We start from the raw sequence: 21,269 nt of genomic DNA on the forward strand, positions 1-21,269 counted from the left end.
GACTGACAAAGACGAGGTAGTAACTGGTTAGCAAGCATTTACAAACTGTTCCTAACATCAACATGTCTGGTTGTTGTGTATACGGTTGTACGATCGCTATTCCACCGGCGGACTAAAGTTTTAGTTCAGAGCAACCGGCGGCGTCTGTGGCTGCAGGCGATTAAACGTGTGGACTGGAATGAGGACATAATCAAAAATGTTCACATCTGCAGTGCCCACTTTATATCAGGTAAGGTTATCTATCTAGCCTACTCTTTGATTTTACGGGAAAGCCTTGTTTACATTAGTGATTGTCTGTATGATATAGAATAATAATCAAATGCAGCTAAAGTTTGATAAGCTGGCGTTAGATTTGCCTAGTAGCTTGCTAGGCTAAACAAACTTGTTTGTGTTTTATTTTAATAATTTATAATAATAATAATTTAATTTTTCACTTCTCTATATTAAAGCTGAAGCGGATATCCCAGTTCCAAAGAGAGAGTACGATGATCTGAACCTGAGATACAGTCAACTTCAGGAGGATTATGTCAACCTGCGACAGGAGTTTGACACACTACGAGCAGAAAATGTAAAGCTGCTGTAAAATGAATAAATGAATGAATGTAAAGCTGTTGTCACTGTGTTGTTCATGTCCCTGGTTATGAGAAAGTTACAGGGCAAGGCATACGATTTTTGATATGGGAAAGCATAATTCATCTTTACATAACCACTACATATATATCATAGAGCTCTGAACTGTTATCTACAAGCCCACAACATCAAATAATAGGCTACTTAACACGCCATACAGGTGCAATTCGCTGTGCGGACGTAGTTTTCTCATTGGTTGATTATAACCCAAACCTCAAACATCGTTGTCTTGTGTCCTTGTCTTTGACTAGGGAGAATTTCTGATCTCAAAAAACAAAACTCTGAGTCTATGTCATGGTATTTGACGTTCTGTACATGACCACAGACAACGTATTCATACGCATCCAGTGATTTATAGGCTCATAATTTCTCTCTGGTGTACGCGCTCGGTTTCTCAATTAAATAGGTATATATATCTGGCCACTGTATATTCGGCCACTTGCAAACATCATCAACCCAGTCATTAATAGAACACGGGTCTGGAAGTCGGACACCATTTGTCAAAGTCAACTTGTTAAGGTAACATTCACGATCTTTAGTTGATAATCCCCTTGCATAGCTTGACAAGCTGTTTATCTCCGCCATACTTCCGTTGCCAAAATGCACACGCATACGTTCTACATCATCAATGTGTACAAACAGAAAAAGGGTCTATAGAAGAAACAGGTTATTCCCAAGGCATGGCGCAGGGCAGGGGGGATTTTTATTCCCAAAGAGAGGGACTCATTGGAAATAAGCCAGTTTAGACCAATTAGTCTGCTTAATGTTGAGGGGAAGATTTTCTTCAGTGTTGTGGCACAGAGGTTGTCCGGTTACTTGGTGAAAAACAGACTAGTTGATACGTCGGTGCAAAAGGCTGGGATCCCTGGCCTCTCTGGATGCTTGGAGCACACCAGTATGATTTGGCACCAAATTCAGTTAGCAAAGCAAGAGAAGAGAGACCTGCATGTTGTATTCTTAGACCTGGCTAATGCTTTTGGGTCAGTGCCACATAGTTTGTTATGGGAAGCATTTGACTTCTTTAGAGTTCCAGGTAGTATAAAAAACTTAGTCAAAGCCTACTTTTTAGACATTCAACTCTGCTTTACCACAGCAGAGTACTCTACAGCATGGCAGCAGCTAGAGGTAGGCATCATGGCAGGGTGTACAATCTCTCCACTAGCCTTTACAATGGCAATGGAGGTCATTATTAGGGCTTCCAAATGGGTGGTAGGTGGAGAAAGGCTGCAGGGAGGGCTTCGCCTCCACCCAATTAGGGCCTACATGGACGACATGATGACAGCAACGTCAACTGCTCCTTGTACCAGAAGATTGCTGGATTAAGTGTGTTATAACACATTATTTACATGTCCGTTTGTATAACGTGATCCAGACAGGCTGTAGTGACGTTCAACATGAGATGAAGAGCTGGACTAACAGGACATCTCTTCAGTGCAGAGAACAATTTGAAAGTCTTCACTTCATCAGATTCCTTGTTACAGCCCGGATGTGTTCATTTTAGTAGTATTGATGTTTTTCTAAATGTAAGATTATAGCATGCATTTTTAAACTATTGCTTGAATAGCAGTGATCATTGTTTTTATTAATAAATAAATTATTACAATTAATGATCATTTATTACGATTTGCTTGTACTTTCAGTTGACAGTGATATTTTAATGTAAGGAGTGTAAAGAGAATTTATTGAAATGTGACCTATAACTTCTGACTGTAACAGAACTTAAATACAAGACATTATACACAAAATGGTGACTGTATTTCAGTCTATAAAATGTAAAAGTAAACAGGTAGTCAAATATGGTTAGTACCAGTCTCAGTGGCCTTAAGGGTGGGGTTATAGGAATGAGGAAGAGCAGAGGTGGAAGTGGGTGCATGTCCTCCTTCATCATGATGACCAGCTCGATTTGGCTGACCTTTCACATGTCACTGTCACCTCAGAGGATGGTGAGGATGTTCAGCGCTGCCCTTCCTCACAGGAATTACGAATAAAAAGAGGAGAAAGCTTTTCCATCAGAGTTCACACCAGCCAAACATCAGACACATACGTCCAGCCTGCAGAGGTTTCTGAAGGTCTCTGTAGCTCTCTAGGCCCCACGCCAGACAAATATGTGACCAATGATCGACACAGTAACTATGGAGGATAATAAAAGTGTAAATACTTTCAGTAATGAAAGATATAGAGACAATACTATTCTGTCACATCTGTGGGATAAAAGAAAACAAGACCTTAAAATATAGGTGACATTTTTCAAATCTAATTAGTTGAATTAAGATAACGTAATAGCAGCCATCTATTGTTGAAGCAGGTACTGGTGCAGACAGTGTGGCAGACGTGGTGGAGGCATCACAGGCGGGTATGTAAAAATGTACATGTACTGTAACATAAACAATACGTACCTCGATCCTGGCAGGACAATCAGTCTCGTGAAACTTCCAAATAACTTGCTCTCACACTGTAGCGCTAAAACAGTACAAAAACATAACTTAAAACACCCATTTAAATATGAAATTAAAAGGAATAATGAGAAATATTTACGGAGCTAGCAACATGTGCACTCACTAGGGAGACAGCGCAGGAAAACTGTTACGGTCTCCCAGGGTGCAAGACCCTAGTTCGCAAGACCCTAGTTCGCAGGGGTGCTGCGTTCAATTACCTTAAAAGAATATCGTAACTGACGAACAGTGTAAGAGGTGGCAGTGGAGTCACATTAACTCCGTTACACATGGACACCTATAAATCGCAACAAAATCAATAGGGACCCTGCAACTTCATTGGACGGACCCCTAAAAAGCCCAACTCAACATTTCAAAACACACAAAAGCTGTCAGAAAAGTACGTTCCAGCAGCGCCCCCCAGAGGTTAAATATTACAAAGATCACAGAACATCGGTACGAACGAAATTTCCGGGGAGCCGTGAAGGCAGCGTTTTCCCCGCATTAACCTGCTCAGTTTCAGTTCAACCGCTGCCTCCGTCTCTGTCTCGCAGGTGAGCGTGTGTCGAGTCGTTTGTGTCAAATACAGAAAGCTCCAGATGAGAAACTGAAAGCCCCGCGACTGGAATATTTCCTCGGACGAGACCGGACTGATTGCGGACACTGCGGGGGACAAAACACGGCAGAGCTAACGGCTGGTGACATGTTAGCCCCAGCACCACGACAGGTGCACCGCGGAGATTTGAGACGTTAGCCTCTTGATAAACCGACTCCACAGCCCGGACACTGAGTGTTTCAGCTTTGAACGAAGCCAGCCTACACTTTACCGGGAAGGTAAGAATATATTTGTCGTGTTTCTTTTTAGCTAAACTCAGGAAACTCAGCCAGGTTGGAGATTAGTGGAGCAGGCAAGTTAGCTAATTGTGCGTTGACCCCTTTAACCGACGGGTCGTGAAGGCACCACGAAGAAAAACAGTACACAAATTGAAGATGGATTTTTTAAAAAAATCTTTAAATAACGCCGTTTTCGTGGCAGCTTTATAGGCCTGTGTGACAGGTGGAGGTTTGGAAACAAGCTCTGAGTACTACTGATGTAAACAACTGACAGTAGATTGGCAGGTTTCCAGGTTATCTTGAGGTCAGGGCTTTTAAACAAACTGTTTTCAGCGAGTTCAAGCAAAGGGCTGAAGGGAAGCCTCAGTCTGGGTGTCAGGCCTCCAGCCACGGTGTGGTTCCCTTTCACTTTTAGCCTTTATTATTAGAGGCACAGGCAGGAAGGAGGAAGTGATACTGACACTGAGCTGAGGGAGTATTCTGAAATGTGCTTCATTAAATAAATAAGGAACAAGTCTTAAAGTTACACATATTTATCTGTGGGCCTCTCTTCTTCTTTTAAACGCAGCACTTTTTTGTTTGTTGTTGTTTCTGTGCAGCTTTTGCCTGAGTGGACTCAAATCAAGTAGGTAGCACTGAGTGATGATCTGCTATTACCTCCCTAAACATCCACGTTGCACACTTTGCAGTTTTGCATCTGAGTGACTACATTTTCCGGAGTAAAGTACATGTTTACTCACGTGATTTTTGCTTCTTCTTCTTTGACGCTAGCCATCCGCCATTAAAACAAAAGAAGTTTTGACGTTACAGGGACGTGGTTTTGGTTTATTTAGTTCAATTTTATTTATATGGCGTCAATAACAATACACATTGTCTCAAGACGCTTTACAAAACCCGGCCTGAAACCCCCAGAGCAAGCCTGAAGGCAACGGTGGCAAGAAAAAACTGCCTTTTAACAGGAAGAAACCTTGAGCAGAACCCAGTTTGACATGACAGTTTGAGAATATAAGAGGAATCATGGGCAGGTTTATGGCAGAGCTAAACTAAAAGATCAGACAAGGCTGATGAAAATGTGATGAGTTAAAAGCAGCTTAATAAATGGCTTAAACATTGAGTAGATTAGCCAAATTGTAGCCTATTAACATCTAATCATTATTTGTATCATCTACAAAAGGCAAAGCTCTACATCAGGGGTGTCAAACTCATTTTAGTTCAGGGGCCACATACAGCCCAGTTTGATGCCAAGGGGACCGGACCAATAAAACGATAGCATATTTACCTGTAAATAATGAAAACTCCAAATGTTTCCCTTTGTTTTAGTGCATTTTGAAAATGTTTACATTTAATGACTGGACGTTTCTTACCAAAAAGAAATGCAATTTCTGTTTAGTTCTAGGTTTCAGTGTTATGTCCACAACCCTTACTAAATCTGGGACCCTAGGAATAGCAGTTACTTTTATTGGAAAAATTGAAGTTAATGTCTCCTATGTAATTTTTGCAATTCACAAATTCATCCCACGGGCCAGATTAGACCCTTTGGCGGGCCGGTTTTGGCCCCCGGGCCATATGTTTGACACGTATGCTCTACATCAAGAAACTAAACTCTTTGTGTTTTTTCTCCCTTGCCGTTCATCTTCTCTTCCATCTCTACCACCTCGTCTCATTTTTCCCCACCTTTCTCACGCATCACAGCCTGAGCAGTGCCATGGCTTCGGCCCAGTCCGAGCGCTCCAGCGTCCTGCAGGAGGAGCTCACCTGCCCGGTGTGCTTGGACCTGTACCGCGACCCCCACCTGCTGCCCTGCGGCCACAACTTCTGCAAGACCTGCCTCGATCGGTTGAAGCGGCAAGCGGATCGGGGCCGCTTCCGCTGCCCCGAGTGCCGCGACAGCCACCGGTGTGGCAGCGTCTTCCAGAAAAACTTCAAACTAGCCAACATTGCTGACGATTACCGTCACAGGCGCAGAGCTACCTCCGCAGCGGCTACAGCTTTGAAATCCAGGGAACTGCTGTCGTCTTCGCTGTCGTCTCACCAAGTCAGGAGCTTGTTTGCCGTTCCGTGTGACTACTGCCCTCCAGCCGCAGCCGAGACGCCGGGCGTCAGCGCCGCCGGGGGCGAATCCTCAGCTGCTTCTGATTCTCAGGAAGGAGGCGGCAAGCAGGAAGCTGCTGCTGCTGCGTCGATGTTTGCGGTCAAGACGTGCTTGAAGTGCGAGGTGTCGATGTGCCAGGAGCACGTGAAGCCACATCTGGAGCTGCCGGCGTTTCGCGAGCATCCCCTCACTGAGCCGATGAACGACTTCTGGAAGAGGAAGTGCCCCGATCACGATGAGATATTCAGGTAACGGATGAACCCTGTGCCATGAGGTTTTGGTTATTATTGTCATCAGTCATTAACTGATTCGGACAAAAGCAACTGTACAAACAAGATAGTATTTAAAAACTAGAGACGCATAACTTCTTTTCACCCCCTTCTGATGAGGTTTTCGGGTACCTCATCTCAGGGTACCTGCAGATGGGGGCTCCAAAACCTGTACACCACACTGGTTAGACAGTGTGTTATCATTATAAACTGCAGATACAGAATCATACTTCTGTTTAGGGCTGCAACTTTCATTTATATTCATTGTCAGCTATTCTGTTGATTGATTGTGTGTGTGGGGAGGGGGCGGGGTAATCCCAACTGTCATTGGGTGAGAGGCGGGGTACACCCTGGACAGGTCTCCAGTCTATCACGGGGCTAACACAGAGAGACAGACAGCCACTGACACTTTACCCAGAGTGCCCGGAGATAACCCATGCAGATACATGCAAACACTGTACTTATTTAAAACACTTTTTTTTTTTTTTTTTTACTACTCTCACTTTATGGAGCGGTTGGCATGGTAACTGGTGGTTGCCGTTATGTCACATCCTGTTTCTGTAGCGTCAAAACGAAATTTATCCAAAAAAACTGACACTTGAACATGTATCAACGTTATATTAACTACCTGAAATAACGGAAATCATCCATGAAAAAAAATCTTTGACGTGTATTTTACTTTTTTAGTTTGGCCTATTATCCACTAAGATTGAGGGGGTGGAGCTTATGACCTATACTGCAGCCAGTCACCAGGGGGAGCTCTACTTGCTTTTGCTTTGCTTTTGAGGAGCTGTTCCGCCCTCCATCTTTATACAGTCTATGATTGAAACAGTGAAAAACGACTGAATATATTTGGAATTTATTCGTGGCTGCTCGGCTACATTCATTCTTACGTGAGGTGACGTGAGGCCAATGATTCCTGTGGCGTTTTAAACTGAGTTAGCAGCCGTTATCAATTGAGCAGATTGCATCTGCAACTTGTAATGCTATTTGGATCTTTATTTCTAATGATGTTTTTGTACCAAAATAGCTCTAGTAGATCTTATTTTACTTTTAATCTTTACAAATTAAATAGAACCAACAGTCGTCTTTTTCAGTTTATTAGGCGCCCCAGTGAAAACAAATTAATTCTAATATAACAGTCATGAGGGTTCAGATGTTCAGCGTTAGTTTCAGTAACAGAGAGCTGCTGATTCACCTGCGTGTTCATGTTGGAGGCTGTGGTTTGTGGTAGTACTGAACTGCTTTCTACTGCACTGACTGTATTCTACTGCACTTTATTCTGGAAGTGGCGGTATCTGTTGTTTCCTTAAAGATTTGTCTGAAGACTTCTGTTTTAATTTGGTGTGAATCTCCAGATACTACTGCATCGATGACAAGATGTGCGTGTGCAACGCCTGCACCATAGAGGGAGGACACTCGGGACACACCATCAAGACCCTGAAGAACACGATGAAAGATCTCAAGGTACACGTTTCACGTCAGACAGTGTTTCTATGCGGTCTGAATCAGGGCTGCGATGACTTGTAAAAAGATCGATTTGCGTAGAGTACGTCTGCATGTCGCAATGTTTTACCCAAATGTTGGGTAAATAGATGCTTGAGAGATGCTTGTCGTTGTAAATACTTCTGTCTTACAGGGGGTAGTAATGCAGTAGCTCAAAACCATAAGAACCTAACCCTAATCCAGTCCCTGATTAACCCCACCAACATCCCACACAGCCTTATGTTCTGTGTAGGAAATCTACAGGAGTTTAGAGTTTTGGTTCCTATTCCACTCTGTTCCACCACCTTTTTAGTTTTAGGCTTAGACAAATTCCTGGGATGAATCTGGAATCCTGCTGAATGACCACTGTCAGCTGTTCAGCTTTGTGAGCGCCACATGACCTCGTGGCCTTTCCATAGGGGAGTTAAATCCACTTCCCGTTCTTTCAGTCTCCTGAACAAGAGTGTGACGTTCAGATGCTTCCAGTTCATTGAACAAGTGGAACTCGGCAGAAAGGACCGATAACCAGCGTCTGCTTCAGCCTAAAGACTGTATATATACTCACTTGCCAGTTCATTAGGTACACTAGTGAAAACAAGTTCATCCGCAGATAATGGCCTTGGAGCGTCTGGTGAACCCAGATGAAGCTGTGCGGTTGAAATATTTTCTTTTCAAAGAGAGAACGGTGAAAGCAAGAAGAGCTAGCTCTGTCCAAACAGTAGCCGTATATTCCTGCTCTGCTTGTTTCATGAGGGTGTGGGCGGGGCTTTGGAGAGTATATTAGAAAATGAATCAAATCTGAGATCGACTCTTTGAATAATGTTGAATAATGGCAATAAAAAAAATAAATAACAAAGTCAGCATTTGTCTCTTTGTGTTCCCCAGGGCACGCTGGATAAGCAGCTGTACAGGGTAGAGAGGAAGTACAGCATGGCGGAGAAAAAACTCCAGGAGCAGAGGGAGAAGGAGAGACAGAATAAGGTAACATTACAAATTTGGATTTGCCCCTGACACAGACACACACACAAACGCTTTAGGAACAACTTAAAAAAAAAAAAACCATGAAGAACAGCACAAGGTGTTGACCTGACCTCCAAATTCACTAGATCCCAAACTGATCAAGTATCTGTGGGATGATCCACAGAGGCCCCTCCCCTCAACCCATAGGACCCAAAGGCCCCCACTAACAACATTCTGTTGCCAGACACCACAGGACACCCTCAGAAGGCCCATGTCCATTCTCTGACGAGTCACAACTGTTGTGGAGGAACAAGGGAGACCTACACAATATTAGGATGGTGGTCGTAATGTTATGGCTGATCAGTGTATAAATTTCTTGTCGATACTTTACAGTCTTACAACTTGCACTTTTGGACCTGTTAAATTCCTCTACTGTGCCCATTAATGTGCATTTAGTTTTTATGGTTTGTGTAGTTCTTACATATAAAAATGACCTGCAGTGATTTCATAAAGCATTTCAGCACCATGGACAGCAACACGAGCATGTGTTTCCTGCTGCTCTGCTATAATAAAACAGTTTGTAATGTCTGTAATGTAGCTCACTGATTGCTACAACATTTATGACCGCTGTTTAACTTCTAATTTATCAGGTTTTATGAGTCTCCTTGCTGCCTCACTCCAAGTTACCTGAGTTACTAGGAAAGTACTGTTATTCAAATAGTTTCAAGCCTGAGGCCAGAGATGTCAAGATTTACAACATGAAATTAATAAACGATACATTATTGTTGATTACACTAAGTCCAGTGATAAAGTGCAGTTTGAAGGGTTGAGGCAGGAAATGATTCAAGGCATTTCAAGCATATACCAGGTCAGGCCTCCCAGGAAAGTTAAAGTCATGGTGCTTGCAATTTGGTTTATTGCCCCGGCTGATGTTGCCTCTGACAGCGTATGAGGTTCCTCTTTCAAAAGTTAGAAAGGATGATTAATTCATTCATCAGAAAATGGCTCGGTGTCCCACGCTGCTTAAAAGTAAATTCCGTGGCTGCTAACAAAGAGAATAGGCACGTCATGTTTGTACGTGAGGGAGAAAAGACTGGACTATTGAGGATCAGGCATAAAACAGGGCAGCCAAGTACTGGAGTAGCCTGGGAGGTGAGGGCTGACTTAAACGAGCGGCTAATTATCCCTACCCAAATAGTTAGCACCCGGCTACAGTCTGATCTGCTGTTGTGGTCTGAGCCAGAGAAGGTAGTCTATTTTATTGAACTCACTGTCCCATGGGAAGATAGAGTTGAGGAGGCTAACGAGTGCAAGAGAGCTACATATGTAGAGATGGCAGCAGAAGCAGAGCAGCGAGGTTGGAGGGCCCTGTGTATGGCCGGTGGAGGTGGGCTGCTGTGGATTTGTGGCAAAATCCAACATTGCTGTGACTCCAGGACGCTGGAATTAAGCCTTCTCCAGGTGTCATGGGCCTAACTTAACGAAACATCGGTGAAGGGAGGTGCCCACTTGAAAACCCCAATGACATGCTGCATACTGCTGTTGACTAGGCCAGGTATCTGATGTCTTCATGTTGGTTGGTAGCTGACCAACTAGCTGCTAGACTGCTGGTCGGTTTTCAGTTGGACAGGGCCTCTAAATGTAGCCTGGTCGTTACCATCCTACGTTTCCGCCCGAAATATGATTTCGGTCTTGGCACGTTAGTCTGGCCCAATGTAATAGGAATCTGTCTCCGTAATGGGCGGATGCTTATTTTGAGGTTTAAAATCATTGGAGTTCCCTTAACCAATCAGCAACGTTTGGTAATGACGTATATTATGCGCCGGAGTTCAGGCTCTTACGCTTACCACTTCCGCTTCCAGTTAAATAAATCTAACTTTTCCCAAAGCCAGTTGGAAGGAGAGCTACGACGTCCTTGCCATTTATAAAATTGACAAGACAAGCTTCTTGTTCTGGTTTTAATTCCGTGATGCTCTCGAGAGTTGAGACAACTTCGTGGATGGCTTCTAGCGTCTCTTCCTCCGTCGCCATTGCTGCTGTGCTGTTGAACTACAAGCTTCGCTGGACTACAAGCAACTCGGCATGCGAGTTCCGCGTCATCACTCAAATGTTCGGTGATTGGCGCGGTTACACGCGAACCGTGGAAGTGCAATTTGGCCAGACTCCGTGCCAGACCGAAATCAAATTTCGGGCGGAAACGTAGGATGGTAACGACCAGGCTACTCTAAATGTGTTTTGCCTGGGATCTTGTCACCAGGGATTGTAACATCTAATCCTGTGTATTAATGAAAGAGTTCCTGCGTAAAATTTGAGAGTCATGCCCAACCATCCTGCTGACATTGTGTGTCCCCGCCTCCACCTCACCCCACCTAGAAGTTCATGGATGACTCTGAGCAGTGCTTGACCAGACTGGGAGAGGACATGAAGGCCAAAGTGCTGCGCTTCGTCATGAGATTGCGAGAATGCGCGCGTGCTCACTACGACACCAACGGCTTGGCCATTCAGAAGAACACCTCCAGGATCTGCCAGGACAAGGCCCGTCTCCAGGAAGTCCGCCTCGGCATTGAACGCCTCATGGAGGAAAACGACCCTTTCCGCTTCATCGAGGTGAGAGTCATCACACAAGACACCATGTGTTAACTCTTAATATTTTCCACATTTATTAGAGATTAAAGGAAATATTTTAAACATGTGGAGGAGAGATATGTTTGTACAAATGCATTGGAAAAACAGAATTTGTTTTTATTAATATTTATAATTTGTAGCACAATTTCTGCCCTTTGTGCACAAGCCTCCACCACCAAATCTTTATTTAGCTTCATCCTAAAGATATTTGGATTATTTGGAAGTGTTTATAAAGTGTTCATGTGTTTGTTTTGTTCCCTTTTCAGGCTTACAAGACAACAGGAAAACAGTAAGTACTGCAATTGTATTTATTCACTTATTTTCCTTAATAATTGTGCATATATCATTCAGAATATAGGTTAGAAAGCCCATTCTTTGCCTCGCAGTCTAAAGTCGCGAAGATTTACTCAAGAGTGACTCACAATATGGTGATACCACGATAACCATGGTTACTCTATACATCACAATATCAGTATAACTGAAGAAGAAGAAGAAATACCCATAAAACGGCAAAATGCAGGAGTTATTATGTGTTAAAGTTAATGCACGTTTCTTTTAACACCACCAAGACTTTTTGCTGTGTGAGATTAGCACTCATATGTGATTTGACCCTCCACCCGACATGTTGTTTGGGAAATAAGAAAGCATTGCAGATGATGACAAGAACCATGTTATTTACATTTATAGCGGATGTGAACTGAGTTACCACCAGAGTACGTCTAGTCTCAGAGGCCACTTGCTGGGTAGTTTGCAACATAGACGCAGCATATTTTTGGAGCACGCAGTACCCTTGAGGTTATCCTGGAGAATATTAATAACATACATTTGGATAAAGCAAGCATATCTGTCCAGTCCCATCTTCATAGGAGTAGCAAAACTTTTCAAATAAGCCCTTAAGCTAGAACAGTTATAATCAATCCAACTTAAATATTTGAATCAGCTGGTGGTGTCAATCAAAATCTGACAATATGAACAGTACCAAAATATCTATCTACAGTCGTATGAAAAAGTTTGGGCACCCCTATAAGATTTCATGATAATTTGCTCTAACTTTATAAAAGAAGATCACAGCAACAAGATTTGATTTCCTACTGAGATGTAGACATTTGAGTGTTTTCCAGACCAAAATTCTCAGAGTAGCATTACATAGTTTTATTTTGATGAATTAAAATGTAAAAAATGGTACGTGCAAAAGTTTGGGCACCCTTTTAATCACATTGATTTCAAGACCTGTAGGGATTTATAGCTGGCAGGTTGCAGCACAAAATTGCTTTGACTAGCTTGTGAGACCTTCAATTACAAAGACAGGTGGAACCAATCATGAAAAAGGCTATTTAACAGAGGCAATTGCTGTCTGTGCTTGTCCTAGGTTCTTTTTTAGAGTGTGGCAACATGGGGGCATCAAAACAACCCTCCACTGACCAAAAAACTAAGATAATTCATTATCATGAATTAGGAGAAGGGTACAAGAAATTATCAAGAAGGTTTGGACTGTCTGTCTCCACAGTCAGAAATGTGGTGCAGAAATGGAAGGCCACAAGAACAGTCCTTGTGAAGGAAAGATGTGGTTGGCCAAAAAAAATACTGGAAAGGCACAGGCGAAGGATGGTTAGAATGGTCACAGACAAGCCACAGACCACCTCCAGAGAACTACAAGAACATCTGGCTACTGATGGTGTAGTTGTTCATTGTTCCACAATCCAGCGTACCTTGCACCAGGGAAAGGTCTTTGGAATACTGATGCGCAAAAAGCCTTTCCTGAGTGTTCGTCACAACAAGAGCCCCATGACGTATGCAAAAGCACTTCTGGACAAGCCAGAAGCATTTTGGAAAAAAATACTGTGGTCTAAGATAGAGTTATTTGGTCAGAACAAGAGGAGGTATGCATGGCGAAAAAAACACACTGAATTCCATGAGAAGAACTTAGTGCCTACTGTGAAATTTGGTGGAGGGTCCATCATGTTATGGGGCTGTGTGGCTAGCACAGGGACTGGAAACCTTGTTAAAGTTGAGGGCCACATGAATTCCTCTCAGTATCAGCAGATTCTTGACAAGACTGTTCAAGAATCTGTCACAAAGGTGAAGCTACGCCGGGGTTGGAATCTTCAGCAGGACAATGATCCTAAGCACTGTTCAAAATCCACCAAGGAATTCATGCAGAAGCACAAGTACAATCTTCTGGAATGGCCATCCCAGTCCCCAGACCTTAACATCATTGAAAATGTATGGATTGATTTGAAGCAGGCTGTTTACGCACGGAAGCCAAAAAACCTGACTGAACTGGAGGTGTTTTGTATGGAGGAATGGGCCAAACTACCACCTGCCAGACTTCAGGGACTTGTCTGTGGCTATAGGAGGCGTCTACAGGCTGTTCTTGCAGCAAAAGGAGGCTCTACTAAATATTAATGGAATTATTTCTTTGGGGTACCCAAATTTATGCACATGCCTATTTTTGTTTAAATACACATAAAAATGTTTCTGTTGGACCAATGAAAAGGATTTCACTACTGAGATGTTTCTGTTTCCATAAGGTATAACATATGTTAAAATAAAGTTGCTGCTTCAAAAGCTCAGCAAGTGACAAACTGATGCAATGATTTTCCTAAGGGGTGCCCAAACTTTTTCATACGACTGTATCTATCTGTCTATCTATCTATCTATCGCCCTGTTTGTGTGTAGTAATGGATCAAATCCAATCAAGTACTGATTTCTCCAGATGTATTATGATCCATTTCCTGTGTGTGTTTTAGGTGTCGTCGACAGCTGAGGAAAAACATGTTCTACCCCGAGTACGTCGACATGGAGACGGAGGTTCTGGGAGTGATGATGGAAGAGGAAATGAGGAAATTCCTCGACGAGGAGCTAGCGTGTCACGTTGTTGCTACCATTAATTCCCTGTGTAAGAAAGCTTAATTCAGACAGTCATATATTCTGTCAGAGACCCTGCAGCTGTGAAGCTGAACAAAAGCAACATGAATAAACCATTTTATTTCATTTGATGAGAACATTTGTCACATGACACAAATCTGAAAAATATACGAACCTTTATTTTGTCCTCTCATCAGGTCATATTTCTGACCTCGAGGAGGAGGAGGAGCAGGACGACAACGAGGAGGAGGCTGGCGAGGAGGAGGAGGAGGAGGACGACGACGACCTCGATGACAGCAGCGAGGAGGAGATACGGACCGAAGGGGAGGAGGAGGAGGAGGAGGAAGACGAAGATGAGGACGAAGACTTAAATGATCGGGATACTCTTTACAGCCCCAGGGACGACGAGGATGATGAGGACGAGGAGGAGGAGGAGGACGAGGAAGAAGATGAGGAGGACGTGGAAGAGGAGGACGAGGAGGAGAGAGGGGTTTGACCGAGGACTGGATTTGTACAAGTATAGTTTTACACACAATAAAGCACTTTGAACTGGATCCTTATCTGCGGATGAGTGCATCTGTTTTAGCGTTGAGCCCATCGTCTCCTCCAGTGTCTCATGTACAGATAAGGACTGAGCCGCTGCCACCTCTTGCCTCAAACCCTACCACAACATTCAGAGACGCACTGGTTACTGAGCTTTGATTCAGATGGACCTAACTGCAGCAAGAAATTTCCAATGTGAACCTCATGCTAAACCTGTGTTGCATATTGCTAAATGTAATTAAGGTGCTTTATAGTAGAAGACATTCGCTGTACACAGTATATACACATGTGGAAGTGAATGTATAAGACAGAACGTTGCTGGAAGGATTCAAACTTAATTTGGCAATGTCTGATTTTTTACCACTTTGCTAAAAACTTTTACAAACTGTGAGAAATTTAACCTGAATTTTTGATACAACAAAAGGTGCAGAGAGAGAGAACGGTCACAGACGGACAACTTCTGAAATTACTTACCTTAAATTTAGATGAGACAGGAGTTTGAATCCCTTAAGTTTCCCTGTTCTCCGTCACCACAGAAAGCCTTTTGTTCAGAGTTCTTGAAGATTTTGTCAGGATTTTTGACTCGGGAGATCCAGCAAATACACCAGGCCAGTAACGGTCTACTTGAAATCTTGGCGTGTAGGGTTGTGATTGTTACATGCTGAAGTTAAACACTGCAAGCCAAAGAGAAAGGACGTGTGCATGGTTAATTTAAAAACAAGCAAATATGCTTTGTCTGCTTGGCATGATGTTAGAAAAAGAAATGCAGTTTGTTAACATAGGCTACATAATGCTTTGCTTTTCATAGCTGTGCTTTAAAAGCAGCTATTGCATTGTTTAAAAAAAAACAAAAAAACATTCCTATGCACAGATAATTGTTCTTAAAATATCAGTTTCAGGTGATGTGGAGTTTTGCACTTTATTACGGAAAAATAATCTGTGTCAGCCCTGAAATATTTGAATGTTAAAAGTGGATTTTTATTTTGATACAGGTGATTTTGTGAGCTGCCAAACTGAAGTACATAATAATAAAGCTTGTTGAATGCACACATTAATTGTCTTTGATGGGAAGATCATCTACAGAGAAAGACAATGGGTCACAAACGATCCTGTAATCTGATTGTCTAAAGACAGATGAATTAAATGGAAAGTCTACTGATGAAAATGGGAACAAAATAAACATTTAAACATTACAAAAAGATGGGGAAAAACTAAAGAAAGCAATAGATACACATAATACACATAAGATAAATAAGAAAAAGGTATATAAATGCTATAAATTATTGGTGTTATTTTAACAGCAATAAAAAGTCAATTTCCTGGGAGGGAACATGTCACATTAAATCGCCATTATTTTCCTTAATATTGTTTTTCACATTCATTACATTTAAATAAATTCTTATTGTTTGGTATTATAGAATTCAAAACACACATATAAAAGACAAAGGTTGTAATGAGGAGAATGTCTTTACATTTCCCGTCCCGGAACGTTTGTTCTTCTTCCGCGTTTAGTCCACGGACGTAATAGATGGACGGATTAGTTTCCTGTGCGCACTTCCGGGGTCGGTAAATGCAGTTAGCCCATGCGTATTTTTTTACGTTATTTATCCTTGCTACATGGAGTTTAGTTACTAAATCACCCTTCGACACATAAGTGTTCATTTTTTTTTTTTCGTTAATTACCGACAGAGGGAAGTTATGAATCATATTTTCCGAAAGGTAACGTCAGTTTACTCTCACAGGAATATTTGTTTTCTCCACAGAGGTCATAGTAACGTACTGTGTTTGCATTAAATCCACTGTGTGCTGCGTGTACTATGTTAAACCACACGGTGGTAGTGCGCTTTACAATTTACGTTCAGTTTATAATAATGTCGACAAATGTAATGGTTTTCACGGTTCTTGTTATTGTGTCCTGTCCAGCTGCAGGCGTCTGCCACACAACAGACGTTTGTGTTGAATCAAGCTCTTGCATCATGCAGGTGAGTGTGTGGGTGTTTTTCTTTAAGTGTCATGTAGTGTGGTGGCAGAATTTAAAGCTATAACGCACTCACTTGCCAGTTCATTAGGTACACTAGTGAAAACGAATGTCTTCTTACGCAAGAGTCCTGCAATAAATCCTCCTTCATAATGTTCAGCTTATGTTGAAACAGCGTCAGGAAGGTGGTGATTCACCTGGATGATCATTTTGGAGGATGTAGTTTGTAATGTTGTTAAACTGGATTGAATTCAACACTGAAGTCCAGCCTCCTGACTACAGTGGACATAATAATAATAGTAATAGAAACACGGATAAATGCCAACTATCCTGATAATCGTTTCAGTTGTTCTTCATTGGTTCCACGTGCTCAGATGTGGAGATTTGTTTCAGGTTTTTTGGAATCATTTGAGGATCATAACAGTCGTAAAGGAGGATTTGTTGAAGGACTGTTATATTAGAAGTACCTAATGATTTGTCAAGTCAGTGTATATGCAGTGACGGAATAATTGGTTGTAAATAAGATTTGTTTTGAACCTGTTGGATATTAAAGAGTTATGTGAGGGCAAAAACCAGAAAGAAGTGCTCTACTTGTATCATACCAGATAGGGGGTTGTTTACCGCTTTGCTGCAGCCTTGCTCACTAGATAAGATGCACCACACTCTAATATTTCACCTTGTAGAAACCAGTTAGAGCCGGCCTCGGCTACACATGGAAAACTACTGATACACGAAAGGCCGCGCTCCTCCTATTGTCCTCGGGTGGAGCCCAGATAGAATAAAACTTCTGTGCACACATGGTTGGGGGCTTCTCCTTTTCTACCCATAAGGTGGTTAAGCTGAAGTCTCAGCGCTGACTCTGTACCTATTCTCTTCGTGCTAAATAAACTGTCAATTGGAGAGAAGTTGTCGGGTGGACTATTCATAGTCAGACTAACCTTTCCAGTAGGTATAAAGAACCTGGGCTGAAGGAGAGGGAAATATTCCTCCTTCGACAAACCACTGGAGGTGAACTCACCCAAAATGTTACTGCTAAACAAGAACACTAAACACATCTATCCTGTTAACCTGTTTGAACAGTACATCACTTCAGATGGCACACAATCCAGCTGCCAGGCTTTTAACCAGAACCAGGAACGGGGATCACATCTCTCTGGTTCTAGCAGGTCTCCACCAGCTCCCAGTGTGTGTTAGAATTGAGTTTAGGAGTAATCCATAAGGGATTACTTTGAAACCTCTTCATGGCCGTGCCCCCGCGCTGTATCAGTTAGGGCCAGGTCAACACCTTGTGCTGTTCTTCATGTTTTTGTAGTTGTTGTTTTTGTGTGTGTGTCTGTCAGGCTGCCATCAAGGACCATCAAGATGGTCAATGTTATTTACTTCTCCTGTCAGTGGTTTTAATGTTATGGCTGATCGGTGTACATTCAACATTTGTCTTTTGAACCTGGCGTTGTCCTTTTCAGAAGTGTCACTGCATTTCCAGATCACTGCAATTAACCTACAGAGTATATATTGTTACTAAGAGGCAGAACAACCTCAGTTATGCTGAAGCATATTTATCCTGCATTCAACAATTAGTTTCATTGTCTAGCTTAACAACTATAGAATTTCTCTACTATTCCAAAATATAAGACTTTTCTCTTCTTGAGGCTGTTTCAGACTAATCCTCTTCTTTTAATCTTTAAAGGGCCTCCCCATCCATCCAGCATCCTGTTTGGTGTAAGTATTTAAAGACCAGTAGTACTGCTGCCAGATCAGCTTGCCACGCCACAGAATAAGTGTTTAAATGGATCATTGTTCCCTTCAGGTGCAGTGTCCGTTAATGAAAGGCAGTACAGGAGCATGCCAACGCACGGGATCGGGAGGTGGAAGTATCTTTTACCTAAAGAAGCGGTACGTTTCTTGAGAGTTTTTTTTTTTTTTTTTTTGGTAAAATAAAAACAACACGCATCTCCTGAACTACGGCACCAGAGGGAGCTCAACTCAGTGCGGCTTGAGAAAATGCATGCAAATCCACAAAACAAAACAAACAAATGTGGTAACACATACCTTGCAGATAATCCCAACTTGTGCTGGGTATCGCCACCAGTTTCCCAGTTCGATCAGTTCATTTAGAGATATTTAGGTTACAAAACAATTTTACTCTTATGAAAGAAATTTTTTCCCTAGCATTTTAGCTTTACTTGGCACATCTTGCATTGTTGTCGTACTTTTTTTGTTTTGAATCCAATCAGTTTTCAGACCTGAGGATTTTCTGAATTGATATAGGATCAACTGGAATCAAGGAAATCGATTGTTTTTTAAACCCAGCCCTGCTCACAACACCAGCGAATACAAACACACAGTGCCAGCAGCACAAACGTCAATCTAAATGTTTCCAGGGGAAGCTAAAAAGTGATGAACCTGGCTGTTCAAGGCTTTATAACTCTTGGAGTTCTTCAAGGGTGACTTACTTGGTTTGCATTTTGTCTATTTGCATTTGTTTTGCAATGGATTAGCTCTCTCGGCCGCCATAGTTAACTCATCTTTAAAGTGATAAATGATAGAATAGATATTTACTTTGCTATCACCTCACCCATTTCACCCATCTGCCGTTAATCTGAATGTTAACGCAGTGCTGTGGATAACTACCATCCACGCATCAGTTTGTCAGATATAGACTAGAAGTATAAAGGTCCAGGATGTAATATGTGGATGTCTTGTGTTTTCTTTTTGTTTCAGCCAAAGAGAAGGAAAGACAGGCTTCAGATGAAAGAAATCGCTCGAGCGACATCCACGACGTACGGGACTCTTAATGTGAAAGTGTCAGGTTTCGACATGACGGTGGTGGAGCATTACTCCCAGTACGTTCATAACCTCTGCAACCGGCTCGGCATCAAAGTGGCAGAAAGGTGAGGATGAAAAGGTTTATTCCTCTGCTGGGGCTAGATGCTGTAACCTACGCTTGAAGCCTACGCTGGTGCGAGCTGTTTATACTTGCGTTCAAGTTTATAAGTTTATGACTTATAAATGATTATTTTTCTTGTTTTTCTCTCACATGCAGCTATGCTTTGCCAACCAAGACCACAGAGGTCATGCTAATACAAGAGCAAGGCAGCAAAACGTACGTTGACGCCGTCCTGAGGACTCATGAACGAGTCGTCCAGGTAAAGCTCAGATTTTGCTGCTGGCTTTGTTGGAACATTAAAGACCTGACTATTGAAGCCTGTCATTTCTTTTCATCTAGTTGGACAGGCTGAACGCCACATTATGTCCCATCTTCATAGAAGTTCTTTTAAAGAATCAACCAGAGGGAGTTCAGCTGTCTGTGATGGAGGTGAGTTAGCATGAAAACAGGCCTGACACATCACATAAGGGCTGCGACTATTACTTTTATAAGGAACTGATATTTTTGTCTATTAATGTCAACAAATTAAGAAAAACACTTCAGGTGTTTTTTTTCACCAACAGTCCAAAAGCAGAATGTTACATAGTACTTCTATGTATGAGAAATAAATCCCTCACTTTTCAGAAGCTGAAAATTGGCAAATATTTATGATTTGCTTAAAAAAAGTGTCTAAAAATGTTGGACCTGTGACTAACCAATAGGTCAAGAGTTGACCTCAGACTTTGAATAACAGCCCCCTCATTTGTAAAACAAATTAAAAAATGTGCAAATGTTAAAGAAAATAAAAATAGAAATAAGTTTAAATAAGATGGGGTTAAAAGGCAGAAAAGTCTTTTAATACATTTTTAAAATTAAAAAATATAAACAAATAAATAAGGGAATTTTCTATAGTATTTCACAATGAATAAATGCTTCAATTTGTAATATTTAGTTTTAATATGTGCTATTTATATATATATATATATATATAATGAAAATGAAAATGCATTTAGATAATTTACTGCTTACTACATTTACGTAGTAAATCATATATATATAATTAAAGCCATATCCATTTATTTATTGAGTCATTTATTTGTTTTTAATTATGGCGGTTATGGTCCTGTAGTAGGTCAGGTAGCTGCAATAAATACAGTAGACAGAATTGGATTGGGTTTCTGTTGTGTATTTAAACTGTCAACAGGACATCTTAAGTTCCTGTGAAATCCTGCAAATACTTTAGGGGAGACTTTTATTTTTAAAGGGATATGTCAACACTTCCTGTGTTTTATTTTGAAAAGTTATTTAGCTTTGACGTGTTCAGTAATCCGTCTCCCTCTTTGCCTCTCAGCACACCGAGGCTGATTTCCGGGCACGGTTCAAGTTGCGTCCCGAGCTGGAGGGACTCATGGCTCGGATCAGCCAATAGGATCCTCCTCATTTCCAAATCTCTTGTGTGATCCCAACTTTCCACCGTGCTAGCAACAAAATACCTGTTTGACGTTAAGTATTGCCCAGCATTCCTCAGTCAAGTGCTGTTAAAATTCATCATGTGAATTAAACAACTGTACACATTCACATTCTTTTGTGACCCTTCCTGTTTTTTGTAGCTTTATACCTTAATGCTTCAGTTTTACTCTTTTATTGTATGTGCATGAAAATAAAAATGCATTTAGATAATTTACTG

General features: G+C 41.7%; 2 protein-coding genes across 3 annotated transcripts; both read left to right on the forward strand.

The window, feature by feature from the left end:
- The first annotated feature begins 3,548 nt into the window (after positions 1 to 3,548).
- Positions 3,549 to 16,017, forward strand: LOC311488993 (E3 ubiquitin/ISG15 ligase TRIM25). Of its 2 annotated transcripts, XM_084545879.1 has the most exons (9): positions 3,549 to 3,896; positions 4,496 to 4,521; positions 5,589 to 6,236; positions 7,616 to 7,724; positions 8,628 to 8,723; positions 11,076 to 11,309; positions 11,594 to 11,616; positions 14,078 to 14,226; positions 14,393 to 16,017. In XM_084545879.1, the coding sequence occupies exons 3-9, from the start codon at positions 5,602 to 5,604 to the stop codon at positions 14,689 to 14,691; spliced, it is 1,545 nt and encodes a 514-aa protein (XP_084402005.1). In that variant the 5' UTR covers positions 3,549 to 3,896; positions 4,496 to 4,521; positions 5,589 to 5,601; the 3' UTR covers positions 14,692 to 16,017. The 2 variants fall into 2 exon arrangements, with proteins under 2 accessions (XP_084402005.1, XP_084402004.1); XM_084545878.1 differs by lacking the exon at positions 4,496 to 4,521 and having other exon boundaries at positions 14,393 to 16,016.
- Positions 16,018 to 16,275: 258 nt separating this feature from the next.
- mrpl48 (mitochondrial ribosomal protein L48) lies at positions 16,276 to 21,172 on the forward strand. The gene is made up of 8 exons (XM_084544275.1): positions 16,276 to 16,457; positions 16,662 to 16,720; positions 18,404 to 18,435; positions 18,524 to 18,609; positions 19,438 to 19,607; positions 19,760 to 19,862; positions 19,943 to 20,032; positions 20,934 to 21,172. The coding sequence occupies exons 1-8, from the start codon at positions 16,437 to 16,439 to the stop codon at positions 21,009 to 21,011; spliced, it is 639 nt and encodes a 212-aa protein (XP_084400401.1). The 5' UTR covers positions 16,276 to 16,436; the 3' UTR covers positions 21,012 to 21,172.
- Positions 21,173 to 21,269: the final 97 nt, after the last annotated feature.

The sequence above is a fragment of the Chelon labrosus genome, assembly GCF_963514085.1.
Source record: "Chelon labrosus genome assembly, chromosome: 1".
In the NCBI taxonomy this organism is placed as follows: Eukaryota; Metazoa; Chordata; class Actinopteri; order Mugiliformes; family Mugilidae; genus Chelon; species Chelon labrosus.

Bases quoted from the DNA above. Each gene is read 5' to 3' on its own strand.
- mrpl48 (XM_084544275.1), top strand. From the start codon at position 16,437: ATGAATCATATTTTCCGAAAG. The intron at 16,721-18,403 runs GTGAGTGTGTGG...TAATCTTTAAAG, and splicing joins CAAGCTCTTGCATCATGCAG to GGCCTCCCCATCCATCCAGC. The intron at 19,608-19,759 runs GTGAGGATGAAA...TCTCACATGCAG, and splicing joins GGCATCAAAGTGGCAGAAAG to CTATGCTTTGCCAACCAAGA.
- LOC311488993 (XM_084545879.1), top strand. From the start codon at position 5,602: ATGGCTTCGGCCCAGTCCGAGCGCTCCAGCGTCCTGCAGGAGGAGCTC. The intron at 11,617-14,077 runs GTAAGTACTGCA...TGTGTGTTTTAG, and splicing joins TACAAGACAACAGGAAAACA to GTGTCGTCGACAGCTGAGGA. The intron at 14,227-14,392 runs GTAAGAAAGCTT...TCCTCTCATCAG, and splicing joins TGCTACCATTAATTCCCTGT to GTCATATTTCTGACCTCGAG.